The sequence below is a fragment of the Crocodylus porosus genome, unplaced genomic scaffold (genome assembly GCF_001723895.1).
Source record: "Crocodylus porosus isolate Cpor-Errol unplaced genomic scaffold, CroPor_comp1, whole genome shotgun sequence".
Taxonomy (NCBI): Eukaryota; Metazoa; Chordata; order Crocodylia; family Crocodylidae; genus Crocodylus; species Crocodylus porosus.
In genome coordinates, this window is record NW_017728948.1 from 46098584 (window position 1) to 46115777 (window position 17194).

General features: G+C 41.0%; 1 protein-coding gene across 15 annotated transcripts in view; it reads right to left on the reverse strand.

Moving 5' to 3' along the window:
* Positions 1-17194, reverse strand: part of APBB2 (amyloid beta precursor protein binding family B member 2) — a 373280-nt gene that overhangs the window by 106742 nt on the left and 249344 nt on the right. For 10 of the 15 annotated variants that reach the window (XM_019552764.1, XM_019552769.1, XM_019552770.1 and 7 more), the window contains 4 exons: positions 12122-12330; positions 4067-4129; positions 3583-3668; positions 3413-3473 (listed from right to left, as the gene is read on the reverse strand). In XM_019552764.1, the coding sequence (XP_019408309.1) occupies positions 3413-3473; positions 3583-3668; positions 4067-4129; positions 12122-12330 (419 nt within the window). The remainder of the gene's footprint in view (positions 1-3412; positions 3474-3582; positions 3669-4066; positions 4130-12121; positions 12331-17194) is intronic. The other 5 variants (XM_019552773.1, XM_019552767.1, XM_019552776.1 and 2 more) reach the window with 3 other exon arrangements.

Sequence of the window (17194 nt, forward strand, 5' to 3'; positions counted from 1 at the left end):
AAGCTGGGGGGGAAGGGGGGCACAGGATGGAGCCGTGGCTTGTGGGGTGGGGGCAACTACCATCACTGCTTGCACTCTGGGAGGGTGAGAGGGGGCTGTGTTCCCACGAATCTGTACAGCATGGGGCGGGCTACAGCTGCAGGGTGGAGTTAGAGTTGGCACTGTGCGGGGCTTTTCATGCCAGAGGCTGGGCTCTGAGCAGGCTCCAACAATGCTGGGAGGAGGCTGCAGCCATCCCAAATTTTGCCGCAACTCCACTCCCAACCCCATGCCACCCGACGCAGCCCCGTCTGAATGCTCCTCCTCCACCCAAGCACTGGGAAAAGTCGGGGCTGCTCTGGGAAGTGCCTTGAGACTGGGAGCGGAGCTGCGGCAAAATCTGGGGTGGCTGCAGCCTCCTCTCAGCACTGCCAGAGCCCACTCTGAGCCCAGCCCCGGGTAAGAAAAGCGCCGCATGGCTCTACCCTGCAGCTGTCACCCACATCATGCAGATCCGGAGGGCATACACTCCCCACCCCCCACTCCCTCCTGGTGCATCCATCCCATGCTCCCCTGCCCCTGCCCCCTCCCTCATCACAGAAGGCATTGATCTGCCCCCGCTATGCCTCTTCCCTCCCCCCTCCTCTTCCACCACAATGGACTTACTACCTGGAGGCAGTTGTACCCGATATCAGAACAATATTGGCCGATATGCCTCCTTAAATATTGGCTATCGGTATCGGCCCCCAAAATCTCTATCAGCACCCCTAATTATTAAATTATAATGGCTGAAGAAACCAGGTAATGAACTTTGACTACAGTAAGTCCAACAAAAAAAGAAATATACAGTAAGTAAACTTGTTTTTCTTCATATTACCATCTTAGTCCATTTATGACTACTGCATATTTGCTACTCAATAATTTATACAGGGCCACCAGTGTACACAATGCTTCACTGATAGATTGCCTGAAGGAGCATTGTAGGTTAGACCACTGTGCATCAGTAATGGCTTAGTTATAGTTGACCCTGCCTTGAGGCACAGGGAATGAACTAGTTGTTCTCTTGAGGTCTCCACCACCCCTATTTTCTATGGTATTTTATCTATGCTTATAGTCTTGCAGTTTCTCAAAGTGTCTAACATAAATTTCCTTTGCTGTAACTGAAGCCAATTACTTCTCTGTATCCACTGAGGATAAGAAAGAATAACTTGCCGTTTTTCTTACTGTAGCAAACTTTTACATATATAAATATCTCCCCAGTCTTCCCTTCTCTAGATTACATAAATTCTAAACAAATGTTATTATATACAACTATAATGAAACTCCATCGTTAGCCAGGTTTAAACAATGAACTTCCAAGACTACTGCACACTCTTCTCTTGAGCTATAGAGCTAACAGAGTGCACATTCTGTAGGAAAGAGATCAGAAATCTGAATATGTGAACACACAATACATTTACAGTGATGTAAATACGGACTACACAGAGGCACAATTACAGCACTTGACCACTAGGTGGCAGGGGAACAAGTAATGGCTTATTTGCTTTAAGTAAATGATTATTTTGGGATAAGGCAGGGCAGGGGGCAGCTCAAGCTGCTCGCAGACATTAATATGATAGTGCAATTGGGATCTGAGGAATTTTATGCCTGATCCTAAAAATCATACTTCTTGCTATGCCAGACATAGATGACAGGACATGCAATTATCTAGATATCAGGGATAAAACGTCATATCCCAAAATGCAACTGCCAGAGTGTGATCAGGGGCTCCCTGCCACCCAGCTGTCTTAGTCATGGCATCAGCTGCTGTACATGGTTTAAAGTGTCCCTGAGTGCAGGTAGCCAACAGGCTCCCCTGGTACAGGGACATAGGGATGTCCCCTGCCCTGAAGTATACGGCTTCCCTACACTGGGGAAACTTTGAACCCCCATACTCCAACCAATTGCATTGGGATGAGGCATGAGCAGCCCTATATCTGGGATACATGACACACATTCAATTTTACACATGATACAAATCAGGTACTAAGATATTTCACAAGAGTAGTAAAATAAATTTGTGGCTGGTTTGCCATTTTATCACACTATAAATTAGCTAAACACAAACAATTATGGAACAATTAACTCATTCATGACAACATAAATGTTACATCTACTTAGAGAGTAACTTGTTCAGGAAGGCATAAAGCTTTCATAGATGACAGTTAGCAACTGTTAAAGTAGGCTGTCGCATATGAAAGCTTATGCCCCTCCGAATGAGCTGCCTTCTGCCTGATTTCAGACACACATAGCTAACCTCTCTCTACCCTGGGATTAAACTGAGTAAGGCTTCAGACACAGGACTTGTATACCTGTGTAAGTTACACCTGCATATACTTATTCTTGACTTTGAGGTGTAACTTTACTACAGACTGGAGTGATTTTCACTAGTGTCAGGCTGTACCTCATGTACTCACTCCACATTTACGAAGGCATAAAGGCAGATTAAGCAGTGAAAATGGCAAATGGCTAATGTGTCTATACTCTAAGCAGACAGACTTATAAGCAAGGAAAGATGATGTAAAGATGAGTCTGTGGCAACAATACTGACAAAGGCTTCCCTATAGAACAAGCATTTAACACTAACTGCTGCATAGCAGCAGTCGCAGAATCAGACTTGTCTGAATATTTGTTTGACATCACATTTTCCTTAATGAAGGATGCATTAAAAAATAAGCTTCTTGGCTGATGTGGGTAGACCAGTATAAAATGTTTCCCTTCACTGCAACAGCTATCCATCCTGTTAAACTGTACTTGCCATTTACCTGCAGACATCATGATTACCACCTCTTTTTTGAACACTTGCTTTTTATACTATCAGTCTGCTAATTTGAAATACACAACTACACAACATAAGATTAATAAGCATGAAGACCGAAAAAGTTTAAATGCCCTGAAAAGAGTAGTCAATAAAGTAAATGATGATATATGTAAAGATATGTGCAGAAGCATGCAAACTTTTTCAGAAACAAACAAAACTATGCTCCAGTAACAGAGGCTCCAGTTAAATACACATAAGGAAAGAAGTTCAGACTTAGAGCTGACATTCAATCCTTAATTTATCTCAGCATAGATATCCCGCCTAAAACAGTAACAAGATATTCAAGGTATGAAACAAATTGTGCTACAAAAAGCACCAATTATTACGGTGGAGTCTAAGGAGGCACCACTTTAAGGACAGATTCCTCTGACAATCTGAATGAGGATTAAAACCCACAACAGCCACTGAAATTGTGACTCATACGGTTAAAAGTCCTGTACGTTATGTCAAAATACTACCATTTATAATTACATCATCTTAAGAGAGTTATTTAATTCCAAAACTCAATGGACTTTATAACTGTTTACAATTACAATGTTAATTCCCGTCTCACTTGTATAGTTTCTTACAGACCTTGGCTTCTGGATCACTGTTGATGCTGCAGGAATCATCTTCATCAGACTGTGGAACATTTCTGTTATGAAAATATAAAATTGGGTTTGGTTTACAGTCAAGTATAACCTATGGCACAGCACAAACATTTTCAAGCTGCCAATCTATGGAGATTTTTAAAATCATCATACCTGAGCTTTAAAGATGCATAACGTAATGTTGCTCCTTCAAATTCTTTTAGACTGGGGTCTGGATTCACAGTGGCTGCATGAAGATCCTAGAGATAAACATGCCATTATTAATACAATATTAGGTATGTAACTCCACCAAATAATTTCTAATTTCAAAGGGAAATAAAATCCTCCCTGCAAAGAAGCGGATAGTGTTTCTGGGTAAAGTTGAATAAAGGCATGCATATATTTTTCAAATTATATTTCATTTAGTGCAGGCATCTTATTCTTACATCATGACATTTGCCCTGCTGATTTAGACTGAACCCATTCCAACTGGAAAGATCAGAAATAGGCAGCATGTTTGTGAGCTAGACATTCCTAGCCATACCCCCATTTACTTTGGCCTATGTTATGAATGACATTCGTGGAAAAAATACAGCCACTGCCATGCAAAAACAAGGGTAACAGTATTAAATATTCTAGAATCTGACAATATACTTGCCTTCCAAATGTCACTATTAATCTTTCCCCCATTCAGTACAGCAAAATCACTCCATGGCTGTTTCTAGACATATAATTATTCACACAGGAAGAAGCACATTGATAAAAAAAAAAGAAAAAAAAAACACAAGACACTGTTGTTAGCATCGATATTTACAGGACGGGTTAGGGAACAGATCACCTCAAACTTCAACTAGTTAGTCCACTACCCAATAGCATTTGGGGGAGGAGGGGACGGAAAGAGATGCCTCTACAGTTACTTACCAAAACAAATGGTTGGAACAAGGAAAAGTTAATATGAATTAGAAACAGACAATGAGATTACTCTTTAATTATGATCTTGAAAGCAAGCAAAATGAGTCTGAATGTGAATGCTGGCCACCACTGCTGTGACCTCCTTTTAAACACAGTTGAGAGAAAAACAGAACAGCTATTTCTCTGGGGTTCATTTGCTGAGGATTCAGTCTAAATTTATAGTGAACTATAAACACTGAAATACAAGGAAATGTACAAAGTGAGGGTCAAATAATTTCCAGATCAAAAGGAAGAAAAAAAAAGGACAATGATGGGAAAAGGTGATAAATAGGGAGTGCAGACAGACTTCTTGTTGCAACCAGGATTGCAAAAAAACCAACTTTGAACAACCAAACACAACTTCCTTTCTTTAAAACAAACCCCAAACTAATACTCTCAATCCCTTTCAAAAGTTTCTAAGGAAACCACTATGTAATCCAAAAAAGTGCACATTTGAACACTACTGCAAACAGTACCGGTAAACTCAGAAGTACACTAACTCTCAGCAAAGACTGACAGAGACAGTCACCTAAATGAATCCTAAGTTACCTATGCTTTTCTAGCCCCCAGAACATGGACCTAAATGGGAGAAACTTGTATGGTGCAGGAGACTAAGGCCGCATGCACACTTTCAAATAAACTGGGAGACTTCTCCCAGGTTTGTTCTCTTGGTAGAGAAACTTACCCAGAGCTCAGTGTCGAAACATTTGAATGCTGAGGCCCTGAAGAGTGGAGACCTTGCAGTACTGACACTGCAGACAGGGCAGGGAGAAGGTAGTGAGGGCCTGTGCACACATCTCAGCCTGTTCTGTCCCCCCCTTAGTCTGCCTGGTGGCAAAGTGGCAGCAGTGCAAAGAGCACCTCTGACTGGCGGACCCAGGATCAGGCTGTGTTTGCCTGCAGTACAACGTGGGGATTGTGAGGCAGGTGTGTTCTGCTCCCTGATGGCGCACTGGAGTCCAGTGAGTGATACACAGTCTCCCAGGGAGAGGCAGAGGGAGAAAGGGTGGGGGGATGCTGGAGGACTAGGTTGCCTTTTGAGAGAGCCCCGGCATGTACATTCAATTTGCCAGGAGAAACTCTCCCAGGAGTGATTCAACTCTGGTTGTTCCCGGGTTATTTTTCTCCTGGAGCAGACATTTTTACTCTGGAGGAAAACAGCCTAAACAACTGTACACTCATGGTTTTTCTGGGAAAGCAGCAACTCTCCCAGGACAAACAGAATGTCTGTACGAAGACTAAGCTGTTTGCAAGACTTTGGGCCAGCTCTTCTCATTAAATTCCTCAGATACCTCAATAATTAAAGGCTCTTTTCAAGCTGATTTCTTCCAGATTCACAAACCTTACATACAGATCCAAGCAGTGCAAAACACAGCCTAACAATCTATAAGCCTGTCCTGTGCATTTCTGACTTTAGCAGGTGTTCCAGGAAGAGCAGCTCTGGGGTAGCTCTCATCCTGCTAACCTGTACTTGAACTTGAGCGGAACCATTAGCAACAGAACAGCTTTGCCTTGTGAATTCCTAGATGTCTAAACCAGGGGCAGGCAAGAATTACTAGAGACAACACATGTTTCCAGAGGATTCTCTAGGATCCATAGCTCCTTTGGTTGTACTCCATGACATATCCCACCCCTTAGGGAAAGTTAAATATTGTGGTTTCCTCTCCCCTGCACTGGTTTAGGATAACATGGCTCTAAATCTTTTTGGAAATTATAAAGAAACCAAGGAACTGGTGCTGAACAAATGAGAAAAAACTCCAGCTATATTCCTCATGCAAATTTATGCTCAGTGTAGAGAATTACTTCCAGATACCGAAGTATAAATTCAAGAATTCACCCTGAACTCTGAAAGCATGTCTGGATTGTATACAAAAGGTATTACCCTTGTTCTAGTTAATTTGCTTATGGCTTCAAGTTACGGCTTCTAATTTTTCACAGCCAGGTTTTCACAAGATTTTGAAAAAAGGTGTTAAAAATTCATATATTTCGCACTGTTATATTTACCATACGAAAAGGCCGCAGAGAGTTTAATCCACAATTACACTGGATACAATAAATGCTGATTAAATTTGTGCTAATGTGAAAGAGCAAAGCACAATAATTTTTTTTTTATTTTTTGTAGTTTGTACTTTTATTAGCTAGTGGTATTACCGGTGACATTTTCTCTCTACTTGGGTTCTTCTGATTTTCCCTGCTACATAAAGCTGAATTATCTGGTTTTCCTATTAAGTTACTCTATAAAGCAAGAAATTACTTGTATCTCTGTTCTTTGCCAGTCTTTTGATGAAAAGCTGTCAAATTAGAATTGTCCTCATCTGAAGATTATGTTTTACTGACTGAATGACATTTGACAGAGACAAAAAAATACAACTGAGGAAAAACAGATATCAAAGGGTAAGAAAGTTAGGTGTTCTAGAAAACGAGTACCTTATTGTGTGAGAAACCTGAAAGACTGGAATATCCTAATAAACAAACTACTCTCAAGAAGTATATGAGGGACTGTGGTTCTCACAGGGAATGAACAGAAGAGATCAAGAAAACACTCGTAACTGATGGAAATTTAATGGGACTGAACTGTGTTCCCTGTAACAATACTTTATTCAAAACACAGTTTTTTATTCATTTAAGACCTGTAAATCCCCCAACATTTTTTATCAATCTGCCACTCTACGGACAGAATGAAAGCCCTTTTAGTTCAAATTATTCTACAGCAAATTCCATGTATTCAGTCAAGTGTTTTACTGATGATATGATGAGCTCTCTAATTAATTTTAAAACATTTGAGAAATATAAAAGAAAGAGTATGGAACCTTTAGGGTGAGATAATTCAACATGAGATGGACATTCTAAACTGAGACCAACCTTATTCTTGAGCTGCCCTGATGCACCTACGTAATCAATGTTGCATAGGTACAAAATAATGTTAGCTGCCAGTTGAGATTTGTGAAAATTCAAAGATCAAGAAAATGAGGATGGTAATTAAAGCTAGCCGTTGAAATCCTTAATTACTGATGACTTTATGATAAGGATTTTTTATACCTGTCTTGGCAAGGGCTCTTCTGAAACAACTTGTCTGAATTTTCTTTTATTTAACTTCAAAATCCCTTGGATCGTAGCTGTTCCTCACACTTGGGTTAATCAAAGGGTTGCCAAACAGTAACACAAGAGATCTCTCCTTTTCCATTTGTTTCTTGTCAGTGCTTCATCTTATGTCCCTATACCTTGCAAGTATAAGGACAAAGTCTTGAGATCACATTTTAAACTTTGATAACCAGGGATCTGGATTTTCTGTTTTCCACAGAAAAATGGGGAAAACTCTGCATTTCCCCTTTTACCTGAGAAAAATGCGGATTTTTCATTTTAATGGAGAAACACAAATTTTGCACTTTTGCAAAGAGATCTCTGCAGCCCCTAAGGTCTGGAACAGTCTGTAGAATACAAGCCTGCAAGGGGCTTGGGGGGAGCAGGAGGACAATGGTGAGGCAGGGGGGCACCATATGCATGTATATGTACATGGTTACCAAGCAGCCTGGAAAGCAGTGCCCATAGGCAAGTCTGGGGATGCGGAGGGGGGAGCAGGGATTGAGGCTCCGTAGGGAGGGAGGGAGGAAGTTGGGCAGAACTGGGGCTGCTGCCCAGCCAGTGAGTGGGGCTTGGGGCCCTGGGCTGGACTGTGCAGCCACAGGGCTCTGGCAGGGAGGAGGATGGGGCTGTGGGTATCTCATCTGGGGAGTGGGGAGGATAGGGCCAGGTCCCCACCACTGCGTGCACTCCTGGAGGACCGGGAGGGACCTGTGCCCCCCCAGATCTGTGCACAGGGTGGGGGGGAGGGGGGTGGGCTGTTTGCTTTGGGCTCAGGCTCCCCACCCTGCTGCCCTCCCCTGGGGTCTCTACAACCCAGCAGGTAGGACACAGCAGAGCACAGCAGGGCCAGATGGGGAAGTTCCTTGCTGCTGCAAGCTCAACACTGCCCTGGCAAGGTGCCCCCTGCCTGCACAAGCATGTGCCACTGCCTCCACTGCTTCTGGGTGGGCAGGCAATGCCTCACCAGAATAACATGAGGCTTGCAGTGGCAAGGAGCTTCCCCACCTAGCCCTGCTTTGCCCTGCCATACTGGGTCCCACCCACTGGGCTGCAGAGCCCCCAGGGGAGGGTAGCAGGGCAGGGAGCCTGAGTCCACATCATGCAGCATGCCTCCGCCCCACACAGGGTTCGCTCCAGCCATGCTGCCCGGGGAAGCTGGGCTCTGTGCTCTGCTATGTTTTCAGCAGTTGCCATTTCCCGTGGGCAGCAGCCAGGGCTCACATGCTGCTGCAGGGGGCAGGGGGCTGCAGACCTGGGTCCCTGGCCCCATAGCCCTGGCAGCCCCCCTCTGGTAGGGCTGAGGGGGCAGGGGCTAGAGATGTGGGGCAAGGGGCACAAGCAGTGCTGTGGAGGGGAAACAAGAGGCATCAGCAGGGCCATGGGTGCCGTGGGGAGGAGTGAGGGGCACTGACAGGGCTGCGGCTCGGGAGTGAGGGCCCTGGACTTGTGTTCTGTGAGCTAAGGGGGCAGGGGGAGCTCTGATTTTCCATGATAAACTCAAAATTAAATACCAAAATTTATAGGTATTTAGAATTTATTGTATTATAATGATTGAGGCACTGGTAGGCTTCCAAATTGTTTTAAAATTGTAAATATATCAATAAAACATTGTGTTCAATTGATACCTATATATATAGATATAGATATATGAAGGGATGAAGGCATTTCATTTTAATTAAGGATGGGGGTGTTTAATCAAAGAATTTGCGATTTTTTATCAGGGTTCCTGCTGATAACTCTAGTGTTGTGTCTCACTGCCACTTTAGTAATGGTACAGTCCAAATTTAACAGGAATTTGTAAATGAAAAGGAGAAACGAGAGACAAATGACATACTGTGAATAGACACAACAGATTTTATATGAGCCTGTATTTGGTGGCATGTTAAACTGTACATTAATTGCAAAGGACTTTAATACTAGTCTAGCCATGTCTACATAAGATGCTGACTGCACAGTTGTTGCTGCACAGTAGCACCAACAAATACATTTTTGTGATGCTACTGCGCAGTAGCCTAGTACTATTGCGCAGTAGCATCATGTCACAGTTTTTGCCATGAGATGCTACTGCACAGTAGTATCGGGCTACTGTGCAGTCAGTGTCCCATGTAGATGCGGCCTCTCCAATCTCAATCCTCTAATGTGATCTTCCCAGACACAAAGCTCTGCCTAGAATGATACTTTCCAGGATTGGTAGGGATATTCTATCAACATATATATCATGATTCTTAGCCAAGGTGCCATGGCAGCTTGGGATGTCTTGAAGGGTATCACAAGGTGCCACACAATATTTTAGCACTGTTAGGTGTGAAAACATCATTCACTAGAAAAATCAAATGATTTCAAATAGGACTTTGCAGTGCTGAAAACTTTCTGACCTATTATGGTCTGAGTTCTTCACAAGAAAAAAAATAATCAAAAACAGCTGACATTTTCTGAGGGGTGCCTCAAATTTACCAAGTAGTGCCTCAGGTGTAAAATGGTTCAGAACAAGGAACCTATGACCCTTCCAATGTATTATTAGATATCTGCTATTTTGTCGCAATAGTCAAGAATGGCTTTTTTTTAGCCCATTTTCATATATTTATCAACACGATAAATAGGGTTTTCTAAATTCATTGGCTTCACATGAAGGCAATGTTCAGAGGGAGTGATCATAATTTGTCTTTTCAAATCATTTTCTATATGTTAACATTATACAAAAAAACCACCAAATGATGTAAGATACTTGTCTTCCCAAGTAACTATAACACTGACTTTTTATTGTATTTTAGATTTTACAACATTAATGAAGGAAAAAGCCCCATAACACACATTTTCCCCTTTAATGTCCTTATTGATTTGTATTTTATGTAATTTTGCTACGATAAGATATAACTTAAGATTTGAGACTGTTCACCAAGTTTTAGAATCACATTAAGGTTTATAACTGAGATATAAAATTTTAAATATATTATAGCTATTTACACAGTTTGAAACACTGCCGTCAGTTGAGTTTTTAATTTGAATCATCCAAGTGGTAATAAATCACTCCTTATCCCTCTTAGCATGTAACACTTTCTAGCTAATAGCAAACACATCTGGTTTATTGTGAATTTCAAAGAAGAATGATTGATGTGAACAGTAATGGGAATGTTGTAGTTGTTGGCCCCAAATCTTTCAGTGATTAAGCATGAGTGTTACTCACATCATGAGTAAGGCTACTTTTGTATTTAGGTGTTTGCAGAGTTAAAGGCTTTAGTTACTATGGATTTGTTACCAGAAGGTGCTTGAGTACCATGGACTCCAGTGGAATACATTTTATCAAATAAACTACAACATAACCAAATTACAAATTAAATGTTGAACCTAATTTGCATCAATGCAGTAAAACAAGGATTCTGAAATAGGACAGTCAGTAGAAAACTCATAGGCACCTTGATAAAGATTTTACTGCACATTAACTTAAAAAGAATTTACATTTAAAGTTCTCATATCTAAGGGCATTTATAAACATGCTCCAAAAGGCAGCAGGCACGGGAGCTTTAATTAGTGCAGTTCCGAGAGCCACACTAATTAAAAGCGCCCTGACTGCTATGTGTATTGGTGTTCCTGCACTGAAAAATGATGGTGGGGTGCTTTGAACTAAAGCTCACTGAATGAGCTTTAAAGTGCCCCGCCAGCATTGTTCAGTGCGGGGACACTGACACATGATGCTAGAGTCTGCTGGAGCGCGGTAATTTCCACACTCTAGCAGATGCAATAAATCAAGTCTACTCCGACACATTGGAATTACCGCACATTGGAGTAGCCTCCCTGCATGTGTGTAAGTGCCCTAATGTTTTACATTCAAATGCATTTGATGAAATACAACATTTTTCTTGTATATACATTTAAACAATATAAATTAAGTCCATTTTCTCTAATATACTGTTCCATTTGGTTTATTTTACATCTTACCCAGACTTCAATAAATTACCCCATAGGACCGCCCCACAAAGGTTTATTCCAATGTGTTATTACAGTTTAAACATATTTGTCACATTTTGCTCTTCTCCCTCTTTTCAAACTAGAAGACAAAGTTGCTTTCTTTTCTCCCTTTCTTTTCCAGTGTAAACATTTAGCACAAACCTATCTATTGAACAGAGATACTTTTTCTGGTAGACTGCTAAAATGTTTACACACCAGAATGCTGTGTGTTTATGCAAGATAAATGCTTCCATTTAGAACCTGGAATCTCAGGTATAACTTCAAATGTCTGTGTATGTCACACTCCAGCTAACTGAATCAAAAGGCAGAAGATGTCATATAAAAAAAGCCTAGTCACAGGACAGTTGATATGTGGATGTTGTATGTAGTCTGTACCTATACAATAGAGTACTGCTTTAATGTACTCTAGGGAACCTTAATAGTTTCACATGCATACACGTACACCCTTCCCCACCCTAATTTTGAATCACACTGGATGTCTGATTTCATACTAAATATTCAAATCTTTAAGATGTTTCATGAAACAAGGCCATTAAAATATGCATGGAAGATGGATACTTATGAGGTATCAATAAACTGTTACATTTACAGATGCTAAGATGGTCTGTATTTTAAAGCTTATTTTGCTAACTGTTTTAAGTGCAAGTCAATGGCTGAAAGAGATCCTATTTTCTTTTTTAATATACTATGGTAAGAAGATACTAAATTTTACCTCAGTTTCTGGGGTTGGAGATGGAGTTATGGAACTAAGGGATCCTTTCCTTGAACCCTGACGATCTGTTGGTATGGAGACAGGACGTTCCCACTGGGTTGTTCCTGTTGGTATGTGCCAATAATAGATCCCTGCAATGTCATTGATTTTTTTCCAGCCCGGTGGCAAGTCAGGGTCTGTCTGAGATGAGTGATCACTCCATATATCTGCTGAGAAAGTTAAAATAAACCAGTATTATTAACATGTGAGGCACTTTTATACCCTTCCAGTTCTGATCTTGATTTAAATGATGCAACACTAGAACTCTTCTTGCTCTTTGCAGAAATAAATAAAAATCACAGAAATAATTTAGACAGTATTAGTAATCATTAAGATCACAATAAATGGAGGAAAAATATGTAAAAAAGAGACTCGTTGTAAAATATTTCAGTTCATTTTTTTAAATAGGCTTAAATCTTTTAATTATGAAGATAAGTAACAGAGTAATTGTTCCAGTGTTAAGCAATTATGTAGAATGAGTGGCTAAGAGTTGTTTCAAAATATCTCCACAAAATTTCCTGAAGAAAAGAACATAAAAAAGGTTCCATATTTCCTATCACAACAGTCCTTGGACATCAATTCTAGTGCTGGATCCTAGCAAGTCTTTTGCCTATTATGCTCTTGACCGCAGTAAATGTCTTATATCCATAAGCTCGATTTTCTAAAATATATTTTAAAAGCAAGCTCTTTGTGAACTAAATGTGCCTCATCTTTTCTGTCTCTCCTCATTTAAATATGGATGTAAATATTTTTTTGAGCATACTATTCCAGGTGGCAAGTGCAAGCGACAATGCTTTTCCAGTGGTGTCACCTAATATTATTCACTGCTCCTACACTAAGATGAGCTAATTCTGAGAATGAAGAGCTCTGGAGACCTCCAGCTACATGACTAAGGTAATATTTAACTCTGAGTCTCACATCTGTTATAAGCAGACTACAACTTAAGAGTCAACATCTTAGATTTGGTACTGAGGCCAAGAATATGCCAAATATTTCAAATATCTGTTCTATTCTATTTCACACTCAAAGTTTGTTTCTGCCTCCAGTGCTGCCTGCAATTTAACACTTTCTTATCTTTCCTTAACCAAGTGATTCTCAACCAGGATGCAATATTAACACTGTTAGCTGTGCAAATATGTACATAATTCACAAGATAAACCCAGATATTTTAAATATTTTAGTGTTGAAAGCATTCTGATCTGCTGTTGTCTTTCCAAGTTCTTTGCAAGAGAATTGCTCTCTTATTTTTCTGAAGTCAAGACATTAGGAAAACAAAGAACTGCCATTATGAGGGTTGCTGAGTTAAAAAAAAATCACTGATTGAGGGTAACAGGATAGTCCATGTGACCTACCAAGAATCACCATGAAGTCTGATGCAATGTACCAGTAAGTATATGAGGCGGCACCTGAAATCTAGCATATATCACCATCTGTCTTTCTCTTTTGAGAAAAGGAAGTACGAGCAACTTTCTGCCCTAAACCCCAGGGATTTATGGTATTCAAGTTGAAGTAAAGGATTTGCCTGAGGGACCTGTGAGAATGGTCCCTAAAAACATGAGCTAGAATTGAATGATCTTAGGAGATCCACTCTTCAGTCATAATTTCAGTCAAGTTCTTGAAAAGGGCAAGGCAAGAACTACGGTGGAGAGAAAGGGGACATCCTAGTAAATTAATCCAAGACCCTCAACCTAGCATGAAGTTCGGTGTGTAGACCTGTTGGAGAAGCAGCAGAAGTGGCTTTCCTTTTTTGAAATTTCAGTCTCTTCCAGAATTATTAAAACAGGGGTTGCTGGAAGAAATAAGTCAAAGGAAGAATTTGTCTTCTGCCTGTGGCCAACTGACTGCTTTTTCACGAAGGAGTTCTTGAGGTATTCTCAATAACTTTTGCCTGAATCAATTCTAAGTTGGATGTTCCTCTCACGGAGTTGTCTAGATTTGAACTGAGACTCCTTAGCTGTTATTACATGTTTCTGAAGTGATTTGCAAACTTCACACTTAGATGGGATACAACTCTTACGCAAAGCTGGTATTAGACTTGTGGGGGGGCCCTTTTTCCTCCTATCTGTACACTGCATGACTTGCATTAGCTTAGCATACTCAGGCTCCAATTGACCCTAGCCGCTGTCCCTTAAAATCATTCACCGCTGTTCTAAGCAATCATAGTACTAGATCTGCCCTTCATTTAGGTCAGCTGCAGAGCCAGAACTCTAGTGTCACTTACCACAACAAACTAAGACAACGTGCTTCCTTCTACAGTCAGTCCACAAGGAAAGGAAGATCAGATTAAAGAAAAACCCAATTAAAGTAACTACAGTGCAACTATAGAAGAAGCTAAACTACGCTATAGATAGTGAGCTGTTTCAACCTTACCAAAGGGCAGCTGGTAGGAACTAACCGGTGGGTGGAAGAGAGCGTACACAGATGATGACACAGATGAGCAAACTTTATTGGTGAAAACAGTCCAAACTCCTTCATGGTGGGCACATAAGAATGAAAGTTGGTTCAATGTATCCAAATATATAAAGATAAATCAAGGTCTATTTTTAATTGTAAAGTTGCTGTTTTTAGAGGCATGGTTATTTCTGAGCCATTACCTTGTATGTCATTTCAAGAAATGTATTAGCAAAGTAATGCTGACTTGTAGTTTTAAATATAAGACAACCATTTTTAAAGGTCTGTTGGATTATAACCTCATTAAAAGTTGTTTCAACCAGTTATTATTTATTTCAATGTCATTTATATCACCCCACCACAATTTTATTTGCTTTTACAATAGTAATAAAACCAACTTTATTACAGCCATGAAGATTTATGGACTGACTGCATAAAGCAAATATATATTTCTTTGTATTTGGGTAGGTTTATTTATAACACAGTAGATCAAAATGAGCCATGATCTATTGGAAGAAATAATTATTAAAGGGACCTTTACTCTACAGGCTTCTTTATGAAATAGGCAAGAATAACCACCACAGGTTTTAGAATGAGTTATCTTAAACAGTAAGGGCTTTGGCACAGGTTACCTTAAAACATCATCAAGCCATTTAAAACAGAAGCAATCATTAATTCAGGGGTGTTAAACCACCATAAGCACCCTCTAAATGTTTGAGAGAGGTACCACAACAGGTGAGGTTTATCTTTGATTCATTTTGCCCAGGATAGCATATGGATGTTCTAGGCAAATAAAATGTCTTACTTTCATTTATCCAGCATCCCAGAATCCACAGGTCCCAACTACTCTACTCCTTCCCACCTACCAAATCTCTAGTGGTCTCCAGTTGCATGGTCTCATTGCCTGAGGGGCTCTGTGCTCAGCACGGAGCCACTGTGGCTCTAATTCATAGGAGACAGTGCTTGTTTTGTTTGTTTGCTTGTCTCAGCTGCATGGTCGCCTTGGCTGGGGTCCCTGCTTCGCAGGGAGCTGTGGGGACTCAATTAACCAGAGACCACACAGTGGGGGAAGCTTCACTGTGCCTCAGTTTCCCTGGCCCCACAAACCGACTGTTTCTCAGCCCTGCCCTACGTGCTCTATGCCATGCAGCAGGCATGCTGGTTCTCAATTTTGCCCTTATGTGTGTTCTTTGTCATGACAACAAGCAAGTGTTGCCAGCCTTGTCCCCAGGCTTTTCCTCCCCTTCCCCAGCCCTCCACGCAAGCCAGCATGACTCTGGCTACCTTCAACCCAACTCCCACCCTTCCAACCCAGTCCCAATTCACTGGGACACAAGCAAGTTTTTAATATCTTTTTTCCTTTCTCTTATTCCCCCTCACCTACTTCAAACAGTTTTTTAAAGATTTCTCCCCTCCCTCCCTCCACTCTGGCTGGGTCCTGCTGGCTAAAGACACCCCTCCCCGCCCCCCAACCCCCTGGCAACGAGAACATGCAACTGGTCAACAGCATAGGCTTCATGCTGCTTGCTCTGCCTCCAAACTACATACCACTCTCCCAGCTCCGCTCCCACCACAGAAGAGAAACAGAGTCCTGGCTCCTGTCCACACCCCTGCCCAGCAGCAGCAAGTCAGTCATGCAGGTGTGAAAAAAAAAACATGAAGCCTTCACCTGAGACTGCTCTAAAAATGCCATAAATTTATGACATCACAAACTTCCACAGATTTCTGATGTTATACTGGTAACCTGTGCCAAAGCCCTAAATTGAACCACTGTAATAAATACTATCAAAATTCATTCTAGGGTATTAGAGAAAGGCCAGGCCAAGCAACAGACAATAACTACATTTTCATATTTTTTATCCTTGATCGATGCTGGAGTACCATGACCAATTATGGTTTCCAGTTCTGGTTTTCAGAATTATTCTGTTCATTGGGTCTAAAAAATACTTTACCATAATTTCATTGCAAAGAAAAAAAATCCCTTCAAATCTGTCACCACTGATCTTCCCAGACTTAACCTGCTGGCTATTTAAAGGTCAATACTGTTAAAGACTTGTAGCTGAACTAATTTAAGTAGATCTATATGAAAGGACATGCCACAAGAATAAAGTTGTGGCATTTTCCAGTGGAAGTTTGCCTAAGACTGAAGATTAAGGCCTCATCTGCATGGGGGGAATTGAGGAGTCTAACTATCCTAGAATAAATCTTTTGGTATATGGTATAACTTAGTTTTTCCATACTACCTCCTTGTATAGCTACACTCTTTAAGGATAAGAGTGGCTTTATTCTTGAACAAAATCTAGAAAAGAGAAAAAGGGAAGCGACTAAGTAAGATATCTTGAATGACAGACAACATGAAATTTTAAGAGCTGGGGTTTAAAGACAGGTGAAACAAGCTCAGTTTCATTTAAAGCAACAATTAAAAGGTACAAAAAAATGGGTTCAATTGTTCCTATCTGCTGCCCCCAGTTTGCAGTAGTAAAGCCCAACAGGCATCTTTGGAGAATGAGGGCTGCTGCCTGTATGCAGTCCCTGGAGCTCAAGACTCTAAGGTCAGGGACAGAAATTACACATACATCAGTATAAGTGATGGGAAACCAGTCCAAACCTGCAGAACAGAAGTTCAGAGTGGTTTCAAAATAG